Source organism: Aphidius gifuensis, linkage group LG1, assembly GCF_014905175.1.
Source record: "Aphidius gifuensis isolate YNYX2018 linkage group LG1, ASM1490517v1, whole genome shotgun sequence".
Classification (NCBI taxonomy): Eukaryota; Metazoa; Arthropoda; class Insecta; order Hymenoptera; family Braconidae; genus Aphidius; species Aphidius gifuensis.
The window spans coordinates 7,803,631-7,827,013 of NC_057788.1; the positions used below are offsets into that span (position 1 = coordinate 7,803,631).

Sequence of the window (23,383 nt, forward strand, 5' to 3'; positions counted from 1 at the left end):
ATTATTTTTTTTTATATTAATAATTTTTTTTGTTTTTTTTTTTCACTGTAAATTTTTACCTTTCATTGGTGTCACCTGGCGGGGTGCATTATTGAAAAACAAGCTGATGACACGTTGATGTAAACTCCGATAGAAAAACGTGATGCAAAACGATAACAAAAAAAATTGTCACGTGGAACAATCACAAACGAAATAATGCGGTAATTTTTTGTTAAATTTTTTTTAGATTCTTATTTTTTCTTATTATTTCGAGACAGATAGAAAATACTTTTTGATATATATCACAATACGTCACGTGATAAATTGTGTATTATTGAAAAAAGAAAAAAAAAAAAAAACAAAGAAATGTTGGCTGTGGCTGATCTGCCATTTTGATATTTTTATATTACAATGTTGGCAAAAATCAATGCGAAGCGCGCATTATATTATGCGCGATGGAGCACAATGAAAATTGAAAATTTAATTGTTATTTTCATATACAAAAAGCCATTAAATTTACAGTAGAAATGTACGTTCATTAAACTTTGTTATACAAAAAAGTCGAGAAAAAAACAAATTAGTTTTGGGATTACAATAGAAAGCTCCAACAAAGATTAATTTAAAATAGTAGATATTTTTTTTATGTTTCCATAGAACGCTATACCAAAAGATACAATCATTTGAAGGCAATAGAAAAAGCTCGGAGCTTTTAGCAAGTGCCGGTAAGCTTGCAAATTTTTCAACCCCTACAATACAAGGGTGGTAAAATAAATTTTATACCGATAATTCAGTTGCAAGATAAAATAGAAAACTTCTCTTTATTTTTTTTTCTTCAACCCTTATTATTATATTTCTATTTTTATAAATTATTTTCTAAATATAAATTTGATAAAATTACCTTATCTTCTGCCTCATCTGCTCTTCCTTCGGCATCTAAAACTCGCTGCTCAAGTTCCGACAGCTGCAACATTAAACAGAAAATAAAATATATTAAAAATTAATCATAAAAATAAAATATAAACTAAAATCACTTAAAATATGTTGTTATTATATAAAAGCCTGTGGGGTTTTTTTTTATTTTCATTTTTTTTTTTTTTGTCTTTTAAATAATAAACACAGCGTTGATGGATTTAGACATGAATAATTTTTTTACTGGCATTTTAAATTTCTGTTATTTTTGATTATTTTTTTTCATTTTAAAATTAATTAAAATTTATTTATGCAACAAGTGTATTATAATTAAATTAAATTAACTTTTTTAATTAAATTTATAGCTTTGTTTTGAATTCAAAATATTCAATACAAAAAAATTTCAAAATATAATTTTTCATTTAATTATATAACAACGAGAGAAAAAATAGTTTAATTCAAATTAAAAATTTTTAACAGTTGAATTAACAATTGTAAAAATTTATTAAAATCTAAATTTATAATTGACAATTATTTTTATTGATTTAATTTAAATATTTCATGATTTTTTTTACGTTACATTAGTTTTCCTTTCAATGTAAATTGATAATTTTAAAATTCAGTATAAAAGTTCAATAAATATATGACAATAAATTAGTTCATTTGGCTATTTATAATGACAACTTGAAGTATTTGATGTATAGCGTGTTGAATATGTGAGGATTTGCCGAGAATATGTGATTAATTAATGTTGGGGTTAATCGATGGGTCAAACCTGAGGCTTGAAGTTTAATTGCAATGTCCCTGGGTCAATCATAATATATATTGTATTGTTATAGTCATGTCTTCTCATGACATCTGTTAATTTATAATAACAATATTCATATATCCTCAATGGGAATTTAATTTCCATATTTATTTCGAGAGGTTTATTTCACAAATTAAAACAACAAAATATTTCATTTGTAATTACTCAAAGTTAGCATTAATTAATACATTATAAAATTATTTAAAAAATATAATTTTTATGTAATTATTTGGAGTATTTTAAATTACTCAAAACCATTTAAATTACAAGGTTTTAAAATCTTTACATTAATCCATTAAAATTACACGAAAACATTCAAAATCTCCCTAAAATTTTTTTTTCATTTTATAAATATTTTTATTATTTATTATATAATTCTATTAAAAGCTCTACTTTTGTATATAGTCTGATTTTTTTAATATAAAAATAATCTTCTTTTGTATTCGAGTTTCTATATTGACAGTTTTTTTTTTTTTGATTGATTTGATCCTTTGAAAAATATAATATTATATAATTCAATTTATTGATAATAATATATTCATAAAAATGAAAAGAATAAAATAACAATATCATATCTTGAAAATTGAATAACATATTTGCATTGAATTTTGAATATTCTCTGAGGAATATTCAACTGATAATATCAAGTCTACGGAGATTTGTGATAAAAAGCAATTGTACACAGCAATTTAATGTAAAGCTTTAAAAACATGCTTGGTATAAAATTCAATTTGACTAGCTTTGAGCAATTTATTACCTGAAAAATCACAAATTCAATTGCTAAAAAAGAATGAAAATATATAAAAAATATTTTCATGCTGCTATACAATAAAGTTAATTCAATATTACAATATCGATTTGAATATACATTGTGTACTCAACTTTGGGTTCAAAGAAGAGAAAAACAAAAATGTATATTATCTTTGTGAAATTTTATGAAAAGTCTTAGTCGAAAATTCTTTAATCCCAAGAGGGCCATACATTAATTACAATAAGAGAGAATATGACCCAGCATTGTGGTTGAAAGCTTTGATAAATCTCATGAGACTGTGGTAAATCCTCACATCAGTGAATTTATATTCTAAATTCAACATGTTTATACAAATTTACTTAAATTTAAAATCATTGAATAATTAATTTCTTTATTTAAAATTATTTTTTTTTAAATTATCTAATTCTAATGTAAAATAAAGATCCAGACAGATTGAGTTAGACTATTTTTATTTTTATTTTATAACTAACAATTTATCAACTTTTTAAGTGAAAAGTTGACGAACTTTATCTTCATTTGAACACTCGTCCAGTGGGACTTTTATTTTTTCGTTTAGTCTTTGAACATATAGGTATATGAAAAAAAAAGATATCATATAATAATGATAAAGTTTATATATATGAAAAATAAAATTTAGTGAGTGACTTTTTACATGTCGTTGACTTGGAAAAGTGTAATGTCTGGCTGTAGTGTGGATAGCTGTACAGATATATCTTGAGTATAGTTTTATGTATAAATGGAAGAAAAAAAAAAAAAAAGACAAGTACCAAATGCAAGTAGAAAATGTGAAAAAAAAAAAAGGGATATATATAAGAAACCGAAAGCTGCGGCTTATGGTCCAAAAGAAGAGACTGGAAACGACACTAGGGCGTTTGAGAAATCGCTTAGGGATCCAAGTAGTTTTCCAACCTAGATAAAGAAAAAAAAAAAGCTTCAAGTTTTTTTGTAATGATTTTAACCCAGATGCGTTCTCATGTGTGTATTTTATTGTTCTTTTTATATCAAAAACTAAACTTTTACTTGAAAAACTTGTTCTCGTATTATAAACTTTTTTTTTATTTTTATTTTTTTAATGAACTATATAAATTATTAAACTAGATAGTCAATAGTTAATTTATAAAAATAATATTATATTTTTTTTTTTCTATTAAGATTTTTTTTAACAAGATAAAAATTAATTTTAAACTTTTTGGTTTAATTATTTCTTGAAATTTTTATGAAAAAATATAAAATTTTAAATTGCGTATATATTTTTATTTATTATAATTAAAATGTTGGAATATAAATATATTTTTTTTTTAGTTTAAAAAGTATAGTAAATTGTGGTTTAAAAGATAAATGTAATTAACATGTTATGAATTTTTATATTTATGTTAATTAAAGTATTAAATTTTGGATAAATTCTGACAGTTAATTTTGTATATTCATATAGCAAAATATTATTGTAGTAATTTTACATGGGGTGGGTTTTTGTTTTTTAAATTTATATGCCAATAAAGCACAAAGATTTTAGAGATAGTTAAAATGTTGATGATGACATGAGCTTAGATACTCGAGATAAATAAATAAGAATATAAAAATCTTAATGAAAGTTGATTATACTCAATGAGGCATTTAGCTTTTCCATTGTGAAAAACAGTATATATATATATCCAGCTCAATTAGGACAGTGTTTCACAGAACTAGAAATATCTCTTAGGATCCAAGTGCTTTTGGTGATTTGGCACATGCGGTGTGGTTACCACTGCACAAGACCAAAACGCTAAATTCCCCCTTGGCCAATTTCAAATGGTCTACTATACTAAATGGTATTACTGGTAGAATTAATTTTTCCGTCGACAAATATATATATATTATATTAATAAATATATTTTATAAAATTAAATTTAATGATATAAAAGGATTTAAAATAAGGGTCGATAATACTCATGCCAACAGAAAAAAATAAAAATAGAATTTCTTTTATCTGATAAATATTTTATTCAATTACATTTTATACTCAGACAAAATTTATTATTTATTTATTTTTATCATTGCTAAAATTAATCCATAAATTTTAATAATTTTTTTTTTTTTTATTTTTCAATTTACAAATGAAAAATAAATCACAGAAAAAAATTAAAAAAAAAAAAATTCAAAGGACTGTATTTTAAAGATAAAATAATAATAATTTTTTTTTTTTTTTTTTTATTAAATAAAAAAATATAATATTTTATTTTTTTAAAAGAAAAATAAGTTGTTTCAATCATATTGAAAAATTGCTTTGGCATATTTGTTTGTGTCAAAAAAAAAAAATAAAATAAAACAAAAAAGGGATGATAAATTTGGGTAAAATAAAAATAAAATTGAAATGAAAATAATGTATATAGTAGACAAGTAAAAGTGATAGTTCATACACCTGATAGTCTTGTACCCAAGGGATTATGTCAGTAGCCTTGCCACACTTGTTGTGAATGATTGAACGATAAGAATGTTGGACATTTTGTGAGGGTAACATCACAATTACCCTGATGATTCATGGTATCCATTAATCCCCATTACCAACAACAAATTTTTTCATTTTTCTTTTTATCTATATACAAATAACACTAAATTTTTAATCCATCATTTTGCAAGTTATTTTAAATTTATGCTATAAAATCAATCAAATAATAGAATAAAAATTACGTGTTGAGTGATAAATATTTTATTTATTTTTTTTTCAAAGTAGACATACAAATAAGTGTAAATATAAATCAACGTTATTTGTCGTCACAGCAGCAAGTGATCGGATAAGTGTGCCATAAAAAAACATTGTACTTTAGCAATAGTGGGTGGGTGGGAGAGAGGGAGAGAGGAAAAAAGAGGTTCACACAGGGCAAAAAAAAAAAAGAGAAAAATAAGTAATATATAGAACATCGTTCATGGGTATTTATTTCTATTTGACGTTGCTCTTTTGCTGTTGTAAAACGAAAGAGAAATGTGTGTGGTAGTAAGCACTCAGATGGATGGGTGGATTTCGCAAAAGTGCCCGGGGGTAGCTAACAGACGCTGCTCGTTATATCGATGGCATCGATCCACCTAACCCGGGAAAACGAGATGCGATATGGGAGAGAAAACCATACACTAAAATATTTCATTTTCCAATTTTATTTTATTTGTTAAGAACTTTAGCATCTTTTTCGTTTTTTTTTTTTTTCTATTTTTTACATCTTCAGCAAAGTAGAAAGTAATGAAGTTGAATGGTATAGCAAATATAAAAATGATTGTTTTATTATATTCTTCAAGTATAAAATAAAAAAAATGACAAACTCAGTATAAATTTTTTTGTCATTATTATATTTTACGTAAATATTTTTGTATAAAATTTAAAAAGATAATTGTGAACGGTAAATGATATCAACATCAGTATAAAAATCATTAAAATTCTACTTTAATAAATAAAAATTAATTGCGATATTTTAAATTTTATTATTAACAAGATTATTATTAATTTTTTACTGAAATTATTATCTATTAAAATATTATTATGGACAGAATTATTTTATGGTAAAATAAATTTATACTTGCGATCACTTTGAATATACCAATGACCGGTATCACGATCTAATTTATAAATTTAAAATATATACCTCGATATACATTGTATCGTAAATAAATTTTTACGAGTTTTTTTTTCAAGTAAATTTTTCTACTAACAAGTTAATAAGATAAAAAAATGTGCTAATGATTATTTTTTTGTTTTTAAATTAAAAAATATATATGCGTAAATTAATATTTAAGAATTTAATTTATACCAATATTAAATATCTTATATTAAATATAGAGAATCTTGAGTATAATGCGTTGGATTACGAAAAATAACGTGGGGTGAAAGCTAAGTGGTTCATTCAACGTGTTGTCAGAATATATTTACCGGAAACACCAGTTGAAATGAAAACTAGAGTCCTCTTTCGTCGTCGTTATTTTTTTTTTTTAATTTACTATTTTTTTTTTTTCACAAAACTTATTTTTTCTTGCACGACTAAGACAAACATTCAGACACGTAACAAGTTTTTTTTTTTATTTTAAAACTAGGTCATCAGATATATACATTTGAATTAATTAAAATATTTCCATAAACAAACAAGTGACACGAAAAAGTAAAATAAAAAATAAATAAAATAATAAACATACACAAAGTTTGTGCAAAAACAAAAATTAAGTTAAAATTGTAAATTAAATGTAAAATCAAAGATAGATAAACACATTGAAAATTGATTTGGGTTGACGATTTAATTACCTTGCGAAGCATTTCCTCGAGGGACTCCATGTCGAGGGCTGAATTGTTGTTTTCAATGCAAACTGCAGGTTGAACCATTTATGATGATATTTTGAAACGCGGTATCTAACCACGTTTCATTTACATAAAATTATCTATTCAAAGATTATTTTTTATATTTATATTTTTTTTTAAAAACTTCATTCACTATGATATCTATACTTAACAATACACTATTGTTATTATTTTTTTTTTGTTAGTTAAAATCATAAATAAATATTCACAACACAACCATGAAAGGTTATGTGGTTTTACTTTAATCCCTCGTTGGCGTGCATGAAAAGTCTCTTTAGATTGATTTACCCAAGGATTTAGGTCGTATTTTCACGTATATATTTTAAGTATATTTTTTTTTCCCCCTTAGAAATAACCCAATTCTACCCTTCGCAACGATCCATCATTGAATCTGCAATTGGCAATCGTATATCAAAGTTTTCTCATACACAAAATTAATGGTGAGAAATAAAATAAAAATATCATCATAATCTTATTGATTAATAATTAATGAAAAATCAATATATAAATTAAAAATTTATTAGAAAATAAAATAATCATTATTTTATGATTAAAAATTTTTTGAGTAATTAAATAAATTTATTATGATCGTGCGAAATTTAATGAGATTGCGTGTTTCATGTGAATGAATAAAAAAAGTTTTTATTATATTAAAAAAAAATCGAATATAGCGTAGGAAAAATTGAGAAAAAATATTATTTCGAAATATTATTTTGAAAATAAAAAAAATAAAAAATGATATGTGTGAAAACGATATGGATAGGGTAAAAAGACAGTGACCAAAACGTACTATATATTTTTTTTAAATTTATATTTTTTTTTCAAAATGATATATCTTTCATTTGAATACAGCGACTATTTTAACCTGGTCGTATATAAATTACGCGTCGCCAGAGACCACTGCACAGTTTCGTTTTTTTTTTTAAATTTTTTTTTCGTATATAACTTTTTGTGTATGCATTCACGCGTCTTGTGCATATATATACTCAACTAGTTTACAGCCAAAGTGAGCAAGAAAAAAAAATTAAATAAATAAAGGCAGTAGTAACAAAAAGAGAATAAATGAACGAGAAATTGAAGGACAGATAGAATGCGAAAAGGATGAAGGAACTCTTGACAGATGAAACACTATTTTGGTAGTCGTATTTTTACGCTACTTTTAGTTATAGTAGATTTTCTCTTTTGGAATATGCCGCTCTGCGTAATGACGAAAAAAAAAAATATATAATAAAATATATAAATATATATCTATATACATTTCCTGTCCCTGAGTCCTCCTTGATGAGTTGAGTGTACGAAGGGATGACAAAAATAAAAATATAACGACTTGAAAATACGTGAAAAAAAAAAAACTAGTAAGTCATCAAAATTACAAAAAGAAAAAACAACAACTATTTAAAAATATTACGAATATACTGTGCTTTTTCAAACATTAAAATTTATGCCAACATAAAAAATAATAACACATGGACAATGAATTATATCAATTTAAAAAAAAAAAACACCAATAAAATATACGACAATTTTTTAGAAAAAATAATATTTGATTTAAAAATATATAAAGATAAAAAACCATATAATTTATTTATAGAATTGACTATAAAAGTAAAAAAGCTCGAGGAATAAAAAATAAATAACAAAGTGTATATAGGAAGAGAGAAAATATATCGGCATTGAAGAATTAAAAAAAAAAAAAGGTAAAAATCAGACTGTGATAGTCAATGAAGCGTGTCAAACAAGTATTGGATTATATAAGCTTGATTTTGTTACGTTGTAAAATAGAAGGAAGACCTATACGTTTTGTTTTATTAGTGCATGGATGAATTTGATTAAATACCAACGAGAAAGCTTTGATCTAGAAGCTTGATGTTAATGATAAAATAAAAAATTAAAAAAGTAAATTGTCGTGTGAAGGTAGATGAGGCGAATAAAAGAAAAATATAAAGTGAATCAATTTTGCAACTGGATGATAAACAAAGACATGAAAAAAAAAAAATAGAAATAGATATTGTGGGCGCAATTGAAATGAGCTTTTAATAAAGCTCACAATATAGAGATGAATGGTTTGTCTATATATAGTTTGATGCTATTGACAAATACAATTATACTGGACATATACGTCAATCGCGATTCGATTTTCTATTGATCATTTGTACAATTTCTGTCATTTATTTTCTCTATTTTTCTCTTTTTTTATTTATCTGTATACTCATTCTCTATTTCTCATCACTTGTCCATTATTTACAAAATACTCAAAATAAAAAAAAAATTATATACAATTTTATATAACATAAAAAAATATATATTTCATGTAACTCTTTTTTTTTTTTTTTTCTCTTTTTCTATTTGTCTAAATAAACTACAATCAATAACCTATCCACTATGATTGAGCACTCTCATAACACATCCAATTACAAATGAAAATATATTTTTGTTTTTTTCTTCAAATTAATTAATAAAAAGAAACCATTAAAAATAAATAAATAATAATTACTAACGATTGTAAATAATATTTTTCAATCAAGTACTTTTATTCGATATTTAATAATTAATAAAAAATAAATTTATTTATTTAAAAATAAAAGCTATTAAAATTAAAATTTAATTTTTGCTTTTGTAATATTTTTACATTACATACTTTTAAAAAAAAAAATACATTCACAATAGGAAAATTGAGTTTATTTTTTTATTGATATTTGAATTGTATTTTTTTTTTTTGATAAAATATAAATAACAATAATACGAGACTCGAAAATCAAACTGCACAGAAGCCGGTATCACGAGTAACTGGTATCAATTGTGGCGCGTGTCTCTGACGCGGGCTTCCTGCAAGTCTAGACGACGATTTCCTTGCGCTCGCGCACAAAATATATAATATTATATGATATATTCTTCACACACAAAAATAGGAGTCTTCACATTATAGAAGTATACTTCTGCGCGAACGCAGTTAAGGTACTTTAAATTTATTTTTTCATATTTTATTCTATTTATTTGTTGATGTATATGAACACACAATACATGTATGCATATACTCATCACACAAACAAATATGCATTCAAGTGCATCACTATTCATATGATGCACTTGTCATTTATAGCTATGTACATGTAATAGTATATACAGACGTGGCTTTATGGAGATTGAAAAATCAGTTGCCATACGGATATGCAATGCCACTGGAATTGATATATAACATGTAAAATATTGTTCAAGAGTCACATGCATCCTATCATCAATGACGATGAATGACTAATGATCCTTATTACCATCAGCACCAAGTTATTTAAATATTCCCTTATTTTATTTTGTTGAAATATAAAATAATAAATTTCAATTTTTAAATATATATTTAGCCATTTTTTTTGACCAACATTTTAATCAATGTTTTCTTTGTTGGTTTATATAAAAAAAAACTTGATTAAAAATGGTCAAAATATATATGTATTTAATGTTTGTTAAAACAAAACACGCAATGCCAATAAATAAAGTTAAAAAATATACATAAAAAATAAAAAATATATATATAAATGTTATAGTGTTATAAAGTTCTTCTAAAATTCAGAAAATTGAAGCAACGCCTTTTGTTGTATGCGTTCATATATATACTGAGTAAACAAGTCTATACAAATATATAGGATGAATACATATATGCTTTACACAGTGTTGAACGTAGCTTAATTAATTCGGCAGGTTGATTAACTCACGGGTGGTTCGTTATACGTTGAAGCCGGAAAACGCCAGCTTGAAACTTTTATTATATATTTTGATCTAGGAATTTTTGGTTAAATTCCATTGGACTTTCGATCTCGACATACTGTTGACCAATGTAATGCATGTTTTACCCTCATTATTTATTTATTTTAATTTATTTTAATTTTTTTTTAAACTTTTATTATTGATTTTTAACGAGTTGGTTTCCAGATAAAAGCTCAAAGTGGATTCGACGTTGATCCGATGTCAAATTCCTAACTCGAAATTCGTATCGACGTTGAAAAAAAAATATAAAATTATATAAATTTACGGGTCAAGTAATTTAGTAGTAATTATGTTCATGTGTTGATTAATTTTTTTTACATGTTATTTGCTTTTATTGAGCTAGACAAGTCATCAAACTTTTTCAAATTAGTTTTTATATTTAAATTATAGTGTCTTTTTTATTTTAGTTGTATATTAATTTTATTTTTTTTAATTGTTGCAGATGACATGAGCTTCAATGGACAAGCTGACAACATCAATTCATCAAACTAGATTTTTCGCCATCAACTGCAGCAATGGTGAGTTTAAAAATTTTTTTTCATTCATTTTAATTTGACCAAAATTTTTTGTTTCGTTACGAGAATTTTCTGTCATTTTAATTTTGCATTTGGTTAAATAATACCTGATCAATGTGCTATGTAAAATTTCATAATCAAAAATAAGCTTGGCGCAATTAATTTTTCCGCAATGAAAAATTTCCTTGCTAGATTTTTGATTTGATTAAACAGTGTGATTTTAAGATGAGTTTATTCAATCATTCGACTAGAAATTAAATATACCAAAAGAAATTTAAAACCTAAATTTTCTACTTCACCACTGGAGCTTTTTAAAGCTACAATTAGTCCAAGAAAAAATAAATAATTACTCTATTTTTTAAAGCCTTGAATAATTGTTAAATTCATTATTATTACAAAGAATATTCAGTTAAAAATAATTTCTCAATTTAATGTGATTTAATATCAACAATTATTCACACTAAATTAAATATAATTTAAAGAATTATCACTTAATAGTCCATACTTTCAAAAAAAAAACAAAGTAAACAATTTTAATTTCATATATAATTAAAAAGTGAAATGTAATAAATTATATAAGTAATTATGCATCCAATTTCACAGATGAAATAATTTGTATATATACAGGTTCATTAATTTACAAGAGCCATGATACATCAGGGCCCTTGCATGGCACATTTACCTGGCATATATTGTCGCTTTGCTCGTGTATAACAACTCGACTTATAAATATATGTGTATGCTTGACTTCCTCTCTCTCATGTATATCCCCTTATAAACAAACCAGTGTACATACAAAATCCATGCAACTACAATGCACAACAATATCATTTGCCACATACATATACCCTTTCTTTCATTTGCCATTGAGGTGCCTAGATAAAAGCTTTAACAATAAAAGCTTCAACAAATCTCATAATCACAATTTAACAGAAATAAAAAAAGAAACAATATTTATACATATATAAAATGATAATCATAGTAATAGATGAAAAAAAAAATAGAAAAGACAATAATCGGATATGAGAATAAGAAAATGCAAGAGAAAAATTTTTCGTAATAATTTTTTTTATTACATTGTTGAAATTGTATGGTTTCACAGTAGTAGAGCTTTACACGTGCTCAGCATTTGTACTCAACTGGGTCATATTCAACAATCGTCAAATGAGCCACTTCAACAAAACACTCAACCATTTTGAAACAGCACAGCCTATCTTGTGCTGATGTTACTGCAACACAGACACTTTTTTTTTCTACTTTTTTCCTCTCTTGATATTTTTTTTATTATTATTTTTAGCTAGGTATAAAAAATATACAGAGTCTATCTCAAAAACATCCTGTACACATCAGTGAACAAATGATAACTTATCACGTTAATGTCATATTTTTATTTTATTTTTTATACTGTTAAATCTTTTGAAACTTTTGAATCTTCATCAATGTCATGAATAATTTTCCAACATTGAATAGTCAAGGAGTGATAGGATAAGAGGCTTTACTTCACAGTATAGTAATTTTGACATAATTACCACTGAAGATTATGATGCTTGCAAGCTCCTTTCGTTCAACCCTTATCATTAAGTTTTATATATATATTGTAAACTTTAATGACGTCTTTTCATAAACGATATTATCAAATTTTTCAAAATATTTATAAACATTTTTTATGTTTAATAATTATAAATACAAAATAAAAAAATTAATTAATAATAATTTTGACAGTGATTTATTGATTTAAATAATAGTTATAATTTTTTTGAATTAATAATCATATGATTCACTTGAAATTAATGAGTTTGCTGGTACTTTTAAATAATCATTTCAATAATAATTATTGTTTTTTTTTCAATTCTTGGTAAATCAAGTTAATTTTGATATTTATTTTATTTATTTATTTATATTAAACCCTTGTGAAAAAAAAAATTGTGAATGACATAATTCAGTATATATTATTTACTAAAAGCTGTTCCGTAACTCGTTTTTACAGTTGGTACTTATTTTTGTGGTGGTGAAATATACAGGGTAAAATAATCCACGTAGAAATAGTAAAAAAAAAAAATAAAATAATAAACCATTCTTAACTTTCACCACCACTACTACTACTGCTATTGTATAAATAATATAAATAATAGAAACAAAAAAAAAAGGGGAAAAAAAAGTTGAAGAGTGAAAAATATATTACTTGTGTTGAAAGTATTTTACTGGTTGGACAATTTATCAAGTCTAACAATGCTTGGTTTTCGTGCTTTTATATATATAGATATCTCTTTACTTCAAGTACACTGAATGGACAATGATCAATTGTTTTGGATTAAATAAAAAAGCTTTATAATTTCATTAAATTTTTTTTCGAAATACACAGGTACTTTGATAATGAAAATAAATTTAATAATTTAAATTAATTTGACAATTTTTAATAAAGCAAATCAGCAAAAATAAATTGCTAATTTAAATAGTTTATAAAAGTAAAATTTTCAAAGATAACAATCCAAATTGGTGGAAATATTTTTAGTTAAATCTTTTTAATTCAATCTGAGAAATTTAAAGGGAGAAGAGATAAAAGAAAAAAAAAATAATACGGAACTATAGAATGAGGCAAAGCTCCTTTTTTCAATTTGTTTTTTATTTTTTTTTACGTTGAATTTTTTTCAAGACTTTTAGAGAGTTTTTACAAAAAAGTCTTATCACTTTCACTGAATTGTTCAATAAAGAAAATTCAGACAACACCCTGATAGACATTTTTTTTTTTTTTTTCATCATTCTCTGAAATTCTAAACCCATACTTGCAATAAGTAGAGAATATTATTATTATTACTATTATTGTTCTAGCAAACGACAAAATCTCTTTCTTACAAAAATGAAAAAGAAAATTTTTTTTTTATTGGTATACAATTTTGTGTTGTTATTATTTTTACAAGTGACACAATGAAGAGTCTATTATATACCGAAAAGATTATTTTCTCATTTTATTTTATCGTAGTTAAATAAAATATTGCAACGATGAATTTTTATTAAACCACATAAATTTGTTAACGAGAATAATCGAGAAAGAATAATTTACAAACTATAGAATATTTAGAAAAATTTGATATTAAAAAACAGCGGAAAAAGAAAAGAGTAAAACTCATTACTTGGTTTAACAACAACGATATAAAATGTGTGCAAATAAAATTGCTAAAAGTTTGTATTTTAACTTGGTTTGTAAATTTTTTCAACCAGTTATTTACAATCACTTTGTTTACCACGAGGATTAACGGTTATCTTAAAACACCTTTAAATTATCAAATGCAAAAAACAACCTCGACAAAGCTTACTTTTACAAACTAATATACAAAAATATTTTACAATAAAACGACAAAAAATAATAATAAAAAAATATATATATAAAACTGCGTGAATTTTCGTCAAAATGTGTGTGGGCTTGCAAAAGCGTTAATAATAATGGCAAAACTTTTGTTCAGTATGTATCCCTTTTCTTTGGTTCATGACAAATTAGCCTCATGGGTTTCATTGTTGTTCAAAATATACAAGTTCCTTAAGCCACGACCAAGTTAAAGTTATGCCTTATTCAATTCCTTTTTTTTCCCTTGAAATTAATAATTTATATATATTAAAAATAATAAAGTTTTACAATATTATTCAACTGTTAATAAAAGCTTGAATAAAATACAAAAAGTAGTTTTAAATTTATAAAAAAAAAAATACAATGAAGCAGTTTGTTTCGATTAGTGTTAGCTGACCGAAAATATTGTTGCAATATCAGCTCTTTTTTTCGATTTGCACTTTTTTTAAAAAAAACATATATATTTCGTTTGATTTGAAAAGTAAAAAAAAAAAAAAAAAACGGTGTGGATTTTATTTCGATATGTATATTGGCTGTTTATTATCGAAACACTCTATTTTTTTTTCAGTCTGTTTATTTATTTTTATTTTTTTTTAATAAAGAGAACAATCAAAAGGAAAAAAAAATACCTAACGTAGAATAAAAACGTTTCTTTTTCGTTTTTATAATCACGCGCGCCTGTATCTATACCTTCTAAAAGGTTCATTGTTCATTGATTTTATAAACACAAGTATTATCATAAAAAAAAAAAAGAATGAATAAATTGACGAAAAATTTTTTTAATTTATTTATTTACACATAAATCACACATAATTCACACGTAATTTTTAGTCTAATAACATCAAGATTGAATGTTTACTGAAAAAGTTGTGCTACCTTAATATGTCAATTTTTAAAAAAAATATAAAAAATATTTAAAAAAATTTTCTTTCAAATTTATTTCTTCACACATAAAAAACACATAATTCGCACAAAATTTTGAGCCCAATTGCATTAAGATCCGATGATTATTGAAAAAGTTGTGCTAGCTTAATATTTGAATTTTTAAAAAAAATGTAAAAAATAAAAAAAAAATTTTCTTTCAAATTTATTTCTTCACACATAAAAAACACATAATTCGCACAAAATTTTAAGCCCAATTGCATCGAGATCCGATGATTATTGAGAAAGTTGTGCTAGCTTAATATTTGAATTTTTTAAAAAAATATAAAAAATATTTTAAAAAATTTTCTTTTAAATTTATTTCTTCACACATAAAAAACACATAATTCGCACAAAATTTCAAGCCCAATTGCATCGAGATCCGATGATTATTGAAAAAGTTGTGCTAGCTTAATATTTGAATTTTTAAAAAAAATTTAAAAAATAAAAAAAAAATTTTCTTTCAAATTTATTTCTTCACACATAAAAAACACATAATTCGCACAAAATTTCAAGCCCAATTGCATCGAGATCCGATGATTATTAAAAAAGTTGTGCTAGCTTAATATGTCAATTTTAAAAAAAAATATAGAAAATATTTAAAAAAATTTTCTTTCAAATTTATTTCTTCACACATAAAAAACACATAATTCGCACAAAATTTCAAGCCCAATTGCATCGAGATCCGATGATTATTGAAAAAGTTGTGCTAGCTTAATATTTGAATTTTTTAAAAAAATGTAAAAAATAAAAAAAAAATTTTCTTTCAAATTTATTTCTTTACACATAAAAAACACATAATTTGCACAAAATTTTAAGCCCAATTGCATCGAGATCCGATGATTATTAAAAAAGTTGTGCTAGCTTAATATGTCAATTTTTTAAAAAAAAATATAAAAAATATCAAAAAAAATTTTGTTTACTCGCTTTTTTTTGTTGTTTTTTCGTTGCTAACGAAATAAATAAAAAAATAATAGAAAAAGGCAAACAAAATACAAGAATTAGAACAATGTGTGAATTTCCAAAGCGAAAGAGGTAGTGAGAAATTCACATTATTACCTGTAATAACATAAAATATGTTCGTTACATGTGAAGAGTCACAATGAAAACACTCAAATTCGTTAATGAGTGGGCACTTAACGAAATATACTGTAAGTGAAAAAACTGATGACCAATCAAATGTCCGGAAGACCGATGATGTTTGTCCTTTTTATATTCGGAATAATTTCATATCGATTTATTTGAATTTTGATATGATAGTTATGGATTGTTTATGTTTGACTGTTTATTCATTGAAATAATTAAAAAATTTTTTCTTTTTGCTATATTGAGTGGTAGACAAATTTGCACTCTCATATTTTTTTTTTGTTATAAAAAAATGCTGATAAAAATAACAACGATATAACCGGGGAGAAGTATATGTGTATTTTCATAATAAACAACGTGTATTTTCTTTTGACAACGAAGGATAGTGTGTTGGGTGTTGGGAATATAAAATGCAGAAGCAAGGTGGCAAACAACAACCAAATTGTAGCCTGAAAGCTTTGGTCAGAGATAAAAAAAAGCAAAAAAAAAAAATGAAAATACTCGTGGGGATAGTGGAAAAAGATGTATAAAAAAAAAAAATGAAAAATATATATGGGAATATCGTTTACGAGTATATCTCAAAGATTGGATTCTTCTATATAAATTTAAAAATACTATGTGTATAGTAATAAATTATCTTTCTTCATCTTTTTCTTTTTGTCTATTTTTTGATAAAAATATAAAGTAGATTTTACGATATAATAAAGATAGTCCACATGATGACATTTTTTTATAAAATGAGGTGTCAATACACTGATAATAAAAGGAAAAAAAAAAAGTGCAAATTCATATTTTGTTGTGATGGAAAATACAAAATTAAACGATAAACTATGAATCGACGATGAAAGCCAAAGATTATATTATCCATGTGTACAAAAGAAAATCAATATTAATATATATTTCATTTATCAAATTTAATTTCAACATAAATATTCATAGTTTTATATTTTGGCTCCGTATTCATCCGGTGGATTATAGTATCTAGAACTTGAAATATATAGTTCAAAGATTTTTTGAATATATAAAAAGTTAATTAAAAGAAAAATTCTATAGAAAATTTTAAGCACTCTACTTGAAAAAATTATTAAAGATTTTTGTTTATTATTATAAACAATATTTAGAAGAGAAAAAAAATCATTGAATATAAATTTTCTTTGAATTTTGAAGTAATTTTATTTGTCAAAAAATAATATCAAACTTTTTGACTTTGTAAAAATGTAAAATTGACAATTTTAGTCCGGATAAAGTTTGTACCATGCCCTGAAGCAGTTCTATGATCGAACACCCAAGTAAATAACAAAAATAAATAAAAAAAAAAAAATATCAACCCTCTCACCCTCTTTCTCTTTTTTGCGTATTTGATAAAAAAAAAAAAACTACACAACAGAGGGTTTAATAATTCAACTGAACAAACGCGCTGTTTTGTGAAATTAGTTTTTTGCTGGTTTATTTTTGAGTGGGTGGTAACTGGGTGGGTAGTTTTATTTTTTATTTATTCAAATTTTACTTCACTGACCATTTTGTGTGTATTCTTATACACAAAAAACTATTGTTTAATTTTTTTTTCATTTTAATTTTAACCCTTGAAACCCTTTTACGAATAATAATTAAAAAATAAAGAAAAAAAATCCAATTAACAAAAGTATCATGAAGAAAAATTATTATTGACTATAAATTTAATTTTCTTGGCGAATGAAAAGTTTTCAATTTCAATAAAATTTTCAGTTAATTAAATTTAAATTTATCATCATCTTTTCAAGTTTTTCAATTCAATTGTTGGTGAAAAATAAAATGCGTAGAATGAGAACGAAAAAAAAAAAAACAAAAAATGAAACTCTCTGACTCCATTGAAGTAAACCGGATATTTTTAGATAATATAAGAAAAATTTTTGTGATTCAGTGAGGTATAAATGAAAGAAAATTCTCACGAGAAATCTTTTCGTGCGCGACGAAATATTGATTTTTGCCTAAAGAAAAATAAACGTTGTAATCATGATGAATAAAATTGTATATATTTTTTTTAAATAAATATTTTGCATGCAACGTTGAAGCCGGAAAACGCCAGCTCGAAACTTTTATTATATATATATATTTGGATCTAGGAATTTTTGGTTAAATTCCATTGGACTTTCGATCTCGACATACTGTTGACCAATGTAATTCATGTTTTACCCTCATTATTTATTTATTTTAATTTATTTTAATTTTTTTTTAAACTTTTATTATTGATTTTTAACGAGTTGGTTCCCAGATAAAAGCTCAAAGTGGATTCGACGTTGATCCGATGTCAAATTCCTAACTCGAAATTCGTATCGACGTTGAAAAAAAAATATAAAATTATATAAATTTACGGGTCAAGTAATTTAGTAGTAATTATGTTCATGTGTTGATTAATTTTTTTTACATGTTATTTGCTTTTATTGAGCTAGACAAGTCATCAAACTTTTTCAAATTAGTTTTTATATTTAAATTATAGTGTCTCTTTTATTTTAGTTGTATATTAATTTTATTTTTTTTAATTGTTGCAGATGACATGAGCTTCAATGGACAAGCTGACAACATCAATTCATCAAACTAGATTTTTCGCCATCAACTGCAGCAATGGTGAGTTTAAAAATTTTTTTTCATTCATTTTAATTTGACCAAAATTTTTTGTTTCGTTACGAGAATTTTCTGCACTGAGAAAAAAAAATAACAATTTTTACAACTAAAATCAAATAAAAATTACTTTAAAAATACATATAAAGCTTAGTACCTATATAAATTAGCTCACCAAAATGGATTTTCTATTTGCCTGAGGCAATTTTAATTATATAAATAAAATATCAAAGAAAATAAAAATTACGTTGACGACAAAAAGAAATTTATATATTTTTATTTTTCATAAACAACTTGAGACTCAGGCAAACAAATCTTTGTTTATATATTTGTTTCATAAAAGAAAAAAGTGCATCGTTTGCAGGAAATTACGTCCACTTCGTTTTTAGACTTTATGACTTTATTCGGTGTATAAAAAAAAGGTATTTCCTTTTTTTTTCTTTATTTATTTATTTCTTCGTGTATAGTAACATAAGGGTAGAAAAAAAACTTGAGGGTATATACAGTCTTATAACGTGTATTACGCGACCGAGCATTGTCGTATACGTTAGGTCAAACGATCTATTCAACCACCCTCTTTTTTTTTTTATTTTTTGCCAAAAGGTGAAGTGCACGTCATTCCCACAGATTTACGAATATCGTTTGTTGCCAACAGCCAACTTTAACGTATAAGTTGTCGCATTTTCCAACTGGATAATCAGCCGGATGTGACCCGGTGGACCAACAAAAAGCAAAAAATAAAAAAAACAAAACAACAAAATGAAAAGAAAAATAAAATACATAACTTAGAGCAAAACAAAAACAATGGTGAAAGATAATTTTTTTGTGTCATTGATATACGAAAAGTTTCTCAATAATTTTCATATAATATTTTCAAAATATTTACGACAATGATGCGTTATAAAAAAAGTTTTTTTTTCTTTTAAATTTACTTGTGTCATATTTAAAAATTGATAGAGTTATATTATGACAATTTAAACTTGTCAATTTTATTAATGTTGATAGATAAATATTAGTCAAGTAATTTATACAAGTGATTTTGATATTTATCGTGCCAAAAGTTTATAAACTGTTTTTGTAATTTATATACGCAAACAATATAATAATAAAAAATAAAATCACGATGATTTTTCACCTACGCTTTTGTGACTGAACATACATGTGTATGTATATTTTCTTATGTAACTTGGCGTTAAGGCTGAATGTAAATCCCAAAGTAGGACGACTCTTTGGGTGCAAAAGGGCACCCTTATAACCATAGTTGAAAAAAATAATAAGCGCCCCCTAATGTATAAAATTTTTATATACTTTGGTGTCAAGGTCTAAAAGTATGAGGTATTTACACACACTAATATACTTCCAGATTTTCAATGCTTCACCGGTAATTTTTGACTGTTTTAATATTCTTAAATAATTAATAACTTTCAAAATCCGTGGTAGAAATCGATGATTTTTTTTTTATTATTTTCGTAATTTGAAGTAGTATTAGCTGTATTAAAATAAAGGTTTTTTGTTAGAGCGTTTTTTCAATAGAATTGAAAACGTTCCGATGCTTTCTATACTTGTGTATAAAGCGTCAACTTTGACAATTATCTCAAGCTTAAATCGTGGTAGAAAATTATAAAAAATTTGATAAAATAGATCTTTATTTCACTTAAAAAAGAAGCCTACTTTGATCAAAATCTGTGAGAGGGAATTTTTTTTCAATATTTTGACATTGGCGTTAAACACTGCAGAGAAATATATTTGGCTGATGCCGCAGGGTTGTGTCTTGGTGCAGGAAGTTTCAACGTCGCCGAGTCGTCTTGGCGTCGTTTATTCTTCTTTCTTGTACTCGTTGTACTCAAGAGTATATACTTATACTTTTCTCTACTGATTTTCTACTGTATTTAAAAAGTCTTGGCTAACCAATATTCAACGTCAACATTCAGGAAAAAAAAAAACTATATCAAAACTTTTTCTTGCAAAATAAAAATCATATCGAATAAAAAAGATATTTGATATTATATACGAAAAATAAACTTTTAAAAATCCAATTTTTTTATGCAAAGTTTAAAATATTTTTCAACAAATATATATAGCCATGAATATATAAATATTTTTTATTTTTAACTATAAAATTAATTATCAAAAAAATAATATAAAAAAAGTTTTTTTTTTTTATCTTTTTTGTTGAATATTTTTATGATACTTGAAATTACTTTTTTTTTAATTTTAAATATACAATAGTTTTGGATAATTTAAACAATAAAAAAATTAAATATTTTATTTATATTAGTTAAATTGAATAACGCTGAAGCTAGCGTCCAAGTTAGCGTCTCGAATCTCCTAATCCAGGGATGATTCGGCTTCCAAGGCCCCGACTTGAATAAATAATTAGAAATGATATGAAATTTGATAAAAATTATTAGAAATTAAAAATTAAGTATTAATATACTCCAAAAAAGTCATAGATTTCAAAAAACAACCCTCTCAAATAAGCTACATCGTATTTAAAAAGAACAAATTTAGGGATTGTTGGCTAAATAATTTTTTTTAACTATGATAGAGTTGAGCTATCCTCGTAATTTTTTTTTTATTAAATTGTCTGGGATCTAAGCTAGTTTAGGAAAAAAAATGGGAATTTTTGAAATGGTCAAAGAGGGATACGGGGTGGGTTTTAGATAGTCAAAAAAATTAAAAACAATTAAAATCCACCCTCTACCCCTTTTTGACCATTTCAAAAATTCCCATTTTTTTTTCTAAACTAGCTTAGATCCCAGACAATTTAATAAAAAAAAAATTACGAGGATAGCTCAACTCTATCATTATTAAAAAAATTTAAAACCATTAAAATCCACCCTCTACCCCTTTTTGACCATTTCAAAAATTCCCATTTTTTTTTCTAAACTAGCTTAGATCCCAGACAATTTAATAAAAAAAAAAGTACGAGGATAGCTCAACTCTATCATTATTAAAAAAATTAAAAACAATTAAAATCTACCCTCTACTCTCTTTTGACCATTTCGAAAATTCCCTTTTTTTTTTTAATCAGCTTAGATCCCAGACAATTGAACAAGAAAAAATAATTACGAGGATAGCTTCGTTTTTATTAATAATTGATTATGGGAGTTAAGGGCCAGGCCTAAGAAAACCTGTATGTTCCCTTCAGTGTTATTTAAATTGACAAATAAAAAAAAAATAGCAAATAACGATAAAAAAAAAAAATGATTTTTTGATGAGTTTTATATAGTGATATTAAAAAAGCATTAGAAATAGTAATTTAAATAATTTATATATATTATTATGGACATGAAAAGTTAACGACACTGAGTACCCAACAAATATCATAGAAACACATACATATTGCATCTTTAAATCAAGATAATAGTGGATATTTCACAGTAAATGTAACATAACATTTGGGTGACCGAATGATATGACTCCCAAGAGTCTTATATATACCCTTACCTTCTCTTTTATAATATATATTTCAACCCCTTGTGCCAAGACAAACCCACTTTGTATTAATCAAAGAATACTGATAAAGCTACACCAATAACATTAACGACTATATTATCATCTAATCTATCAATATTACAATGTAAACCATTTTTTTTTTTTTATTATCAATTAAATTTGCTTTGATTAAATCTCATCAGTAGTATAGCTAAATTAATTTAAATGACTTGGAAATTGATTTTTTTATATCGTAAGACTGTTCTTGAATTAAAAATAATACTTTTTTTTTTTTGAAATATATGGAGAGGAAGTAGACATTATTGCTCTATCAGCATTTATTTTTATATCGAATAAATTGATTTAAAAAAAGGTCATCAGTGCAATAAATAATGCATCTATAAATTTTTTTTTTTTTTATATTAATTACTAATAACAAAAACTTATCGATCTTGTTGCTCTTTTTTTATCACTTGATAGTTATATAACAGAATTTATTTAAAAGAAAAAATATTCAGCTTGTATTGAAATTCAATAAAATGTATATGAAAAATATTCGTTATTAAAATATTTTAGCGCAATAGATTTAAAAAAATATATTAAACTCTTGTCGAGTTGATAAATTCCAATATGACTGCAAGAGATTAAAATATATATTTAAAAAATTAAACCAAGTTTTAAGCGTGCGATTTAAACTTGAATATACACTTGCTGACTTGAAAAATTTTTTAACGAAGATTATGTATACATTTGGCTTCCAAATGAAATTCTTGTATTATGTATATAATAAAAAAAAAAAACGCGTACATTTACTAACCACTTAAACAAAAGCAAACTTATGTGTGTTTATAAATTTTATTATCATTAGTATTATGTATGTATACTTGTTTTTAACCAAAGTCTTAATATTTCATTCGCAATAAAGCCTTAACTTTTGCAT

General features: G+C 24.4%; 2 protein-coding genes across 10 annotated transcripts in view; one reads left to right on the forward strand and one right to left on the reverse strand.

The window, feature by feature from the left end:
- Window positions 1–23,383, reverse strand: part of LOC122847529 (uncharacterized protein CG43867-like) — a 42,095-nt gene that overhangs the window by 9,761 nt on the left and 8,951 nt on the right. For 6 of the 9 annotated variants that reach the window (XM_044145282.1, XM_044145286.1, XM_044145284.1 and 3 more), the window contains exon 3: window positions 878–940. In XM_044145282.1, coding sequence (XP_044001217.1) covers window positions 878–940 — 63 coding nt within the window. Of the gene's footprint in view, window positions 1–59; window positions 271–877; window positions 941–6,729; window positions 6,914–23,383 lie in introns of those variants that run through there. The other 3 variants (XM_044145287.1, XM_044145290.1, XM_044145289.1) reach the window with 3 other exon arrangements.
- LOC122847544 (short-chain dehydrogenase/reductase family 16C member 6-like) overlaps window positions 10,985–23,383 on the forward strand; it is a 31,910-nt gene continuing 19,511 nt past the window's right edge. The window contains exons 1-2 of the mRNA XM_044145310.1: window positions 10,985–11,060; window positions 18,936–19,011. Coding sequence (XP_044001245.1) covers window positions 18,951–19,011 — 61 coding nt within the window. The 5' untranslated portion in view covers window positions 10,985–11,060; window positions 18,936–18,950. The remainder of the gene's footprint in view (window positions 11,061–18,935; window positions 19,012–23,383) is intronic.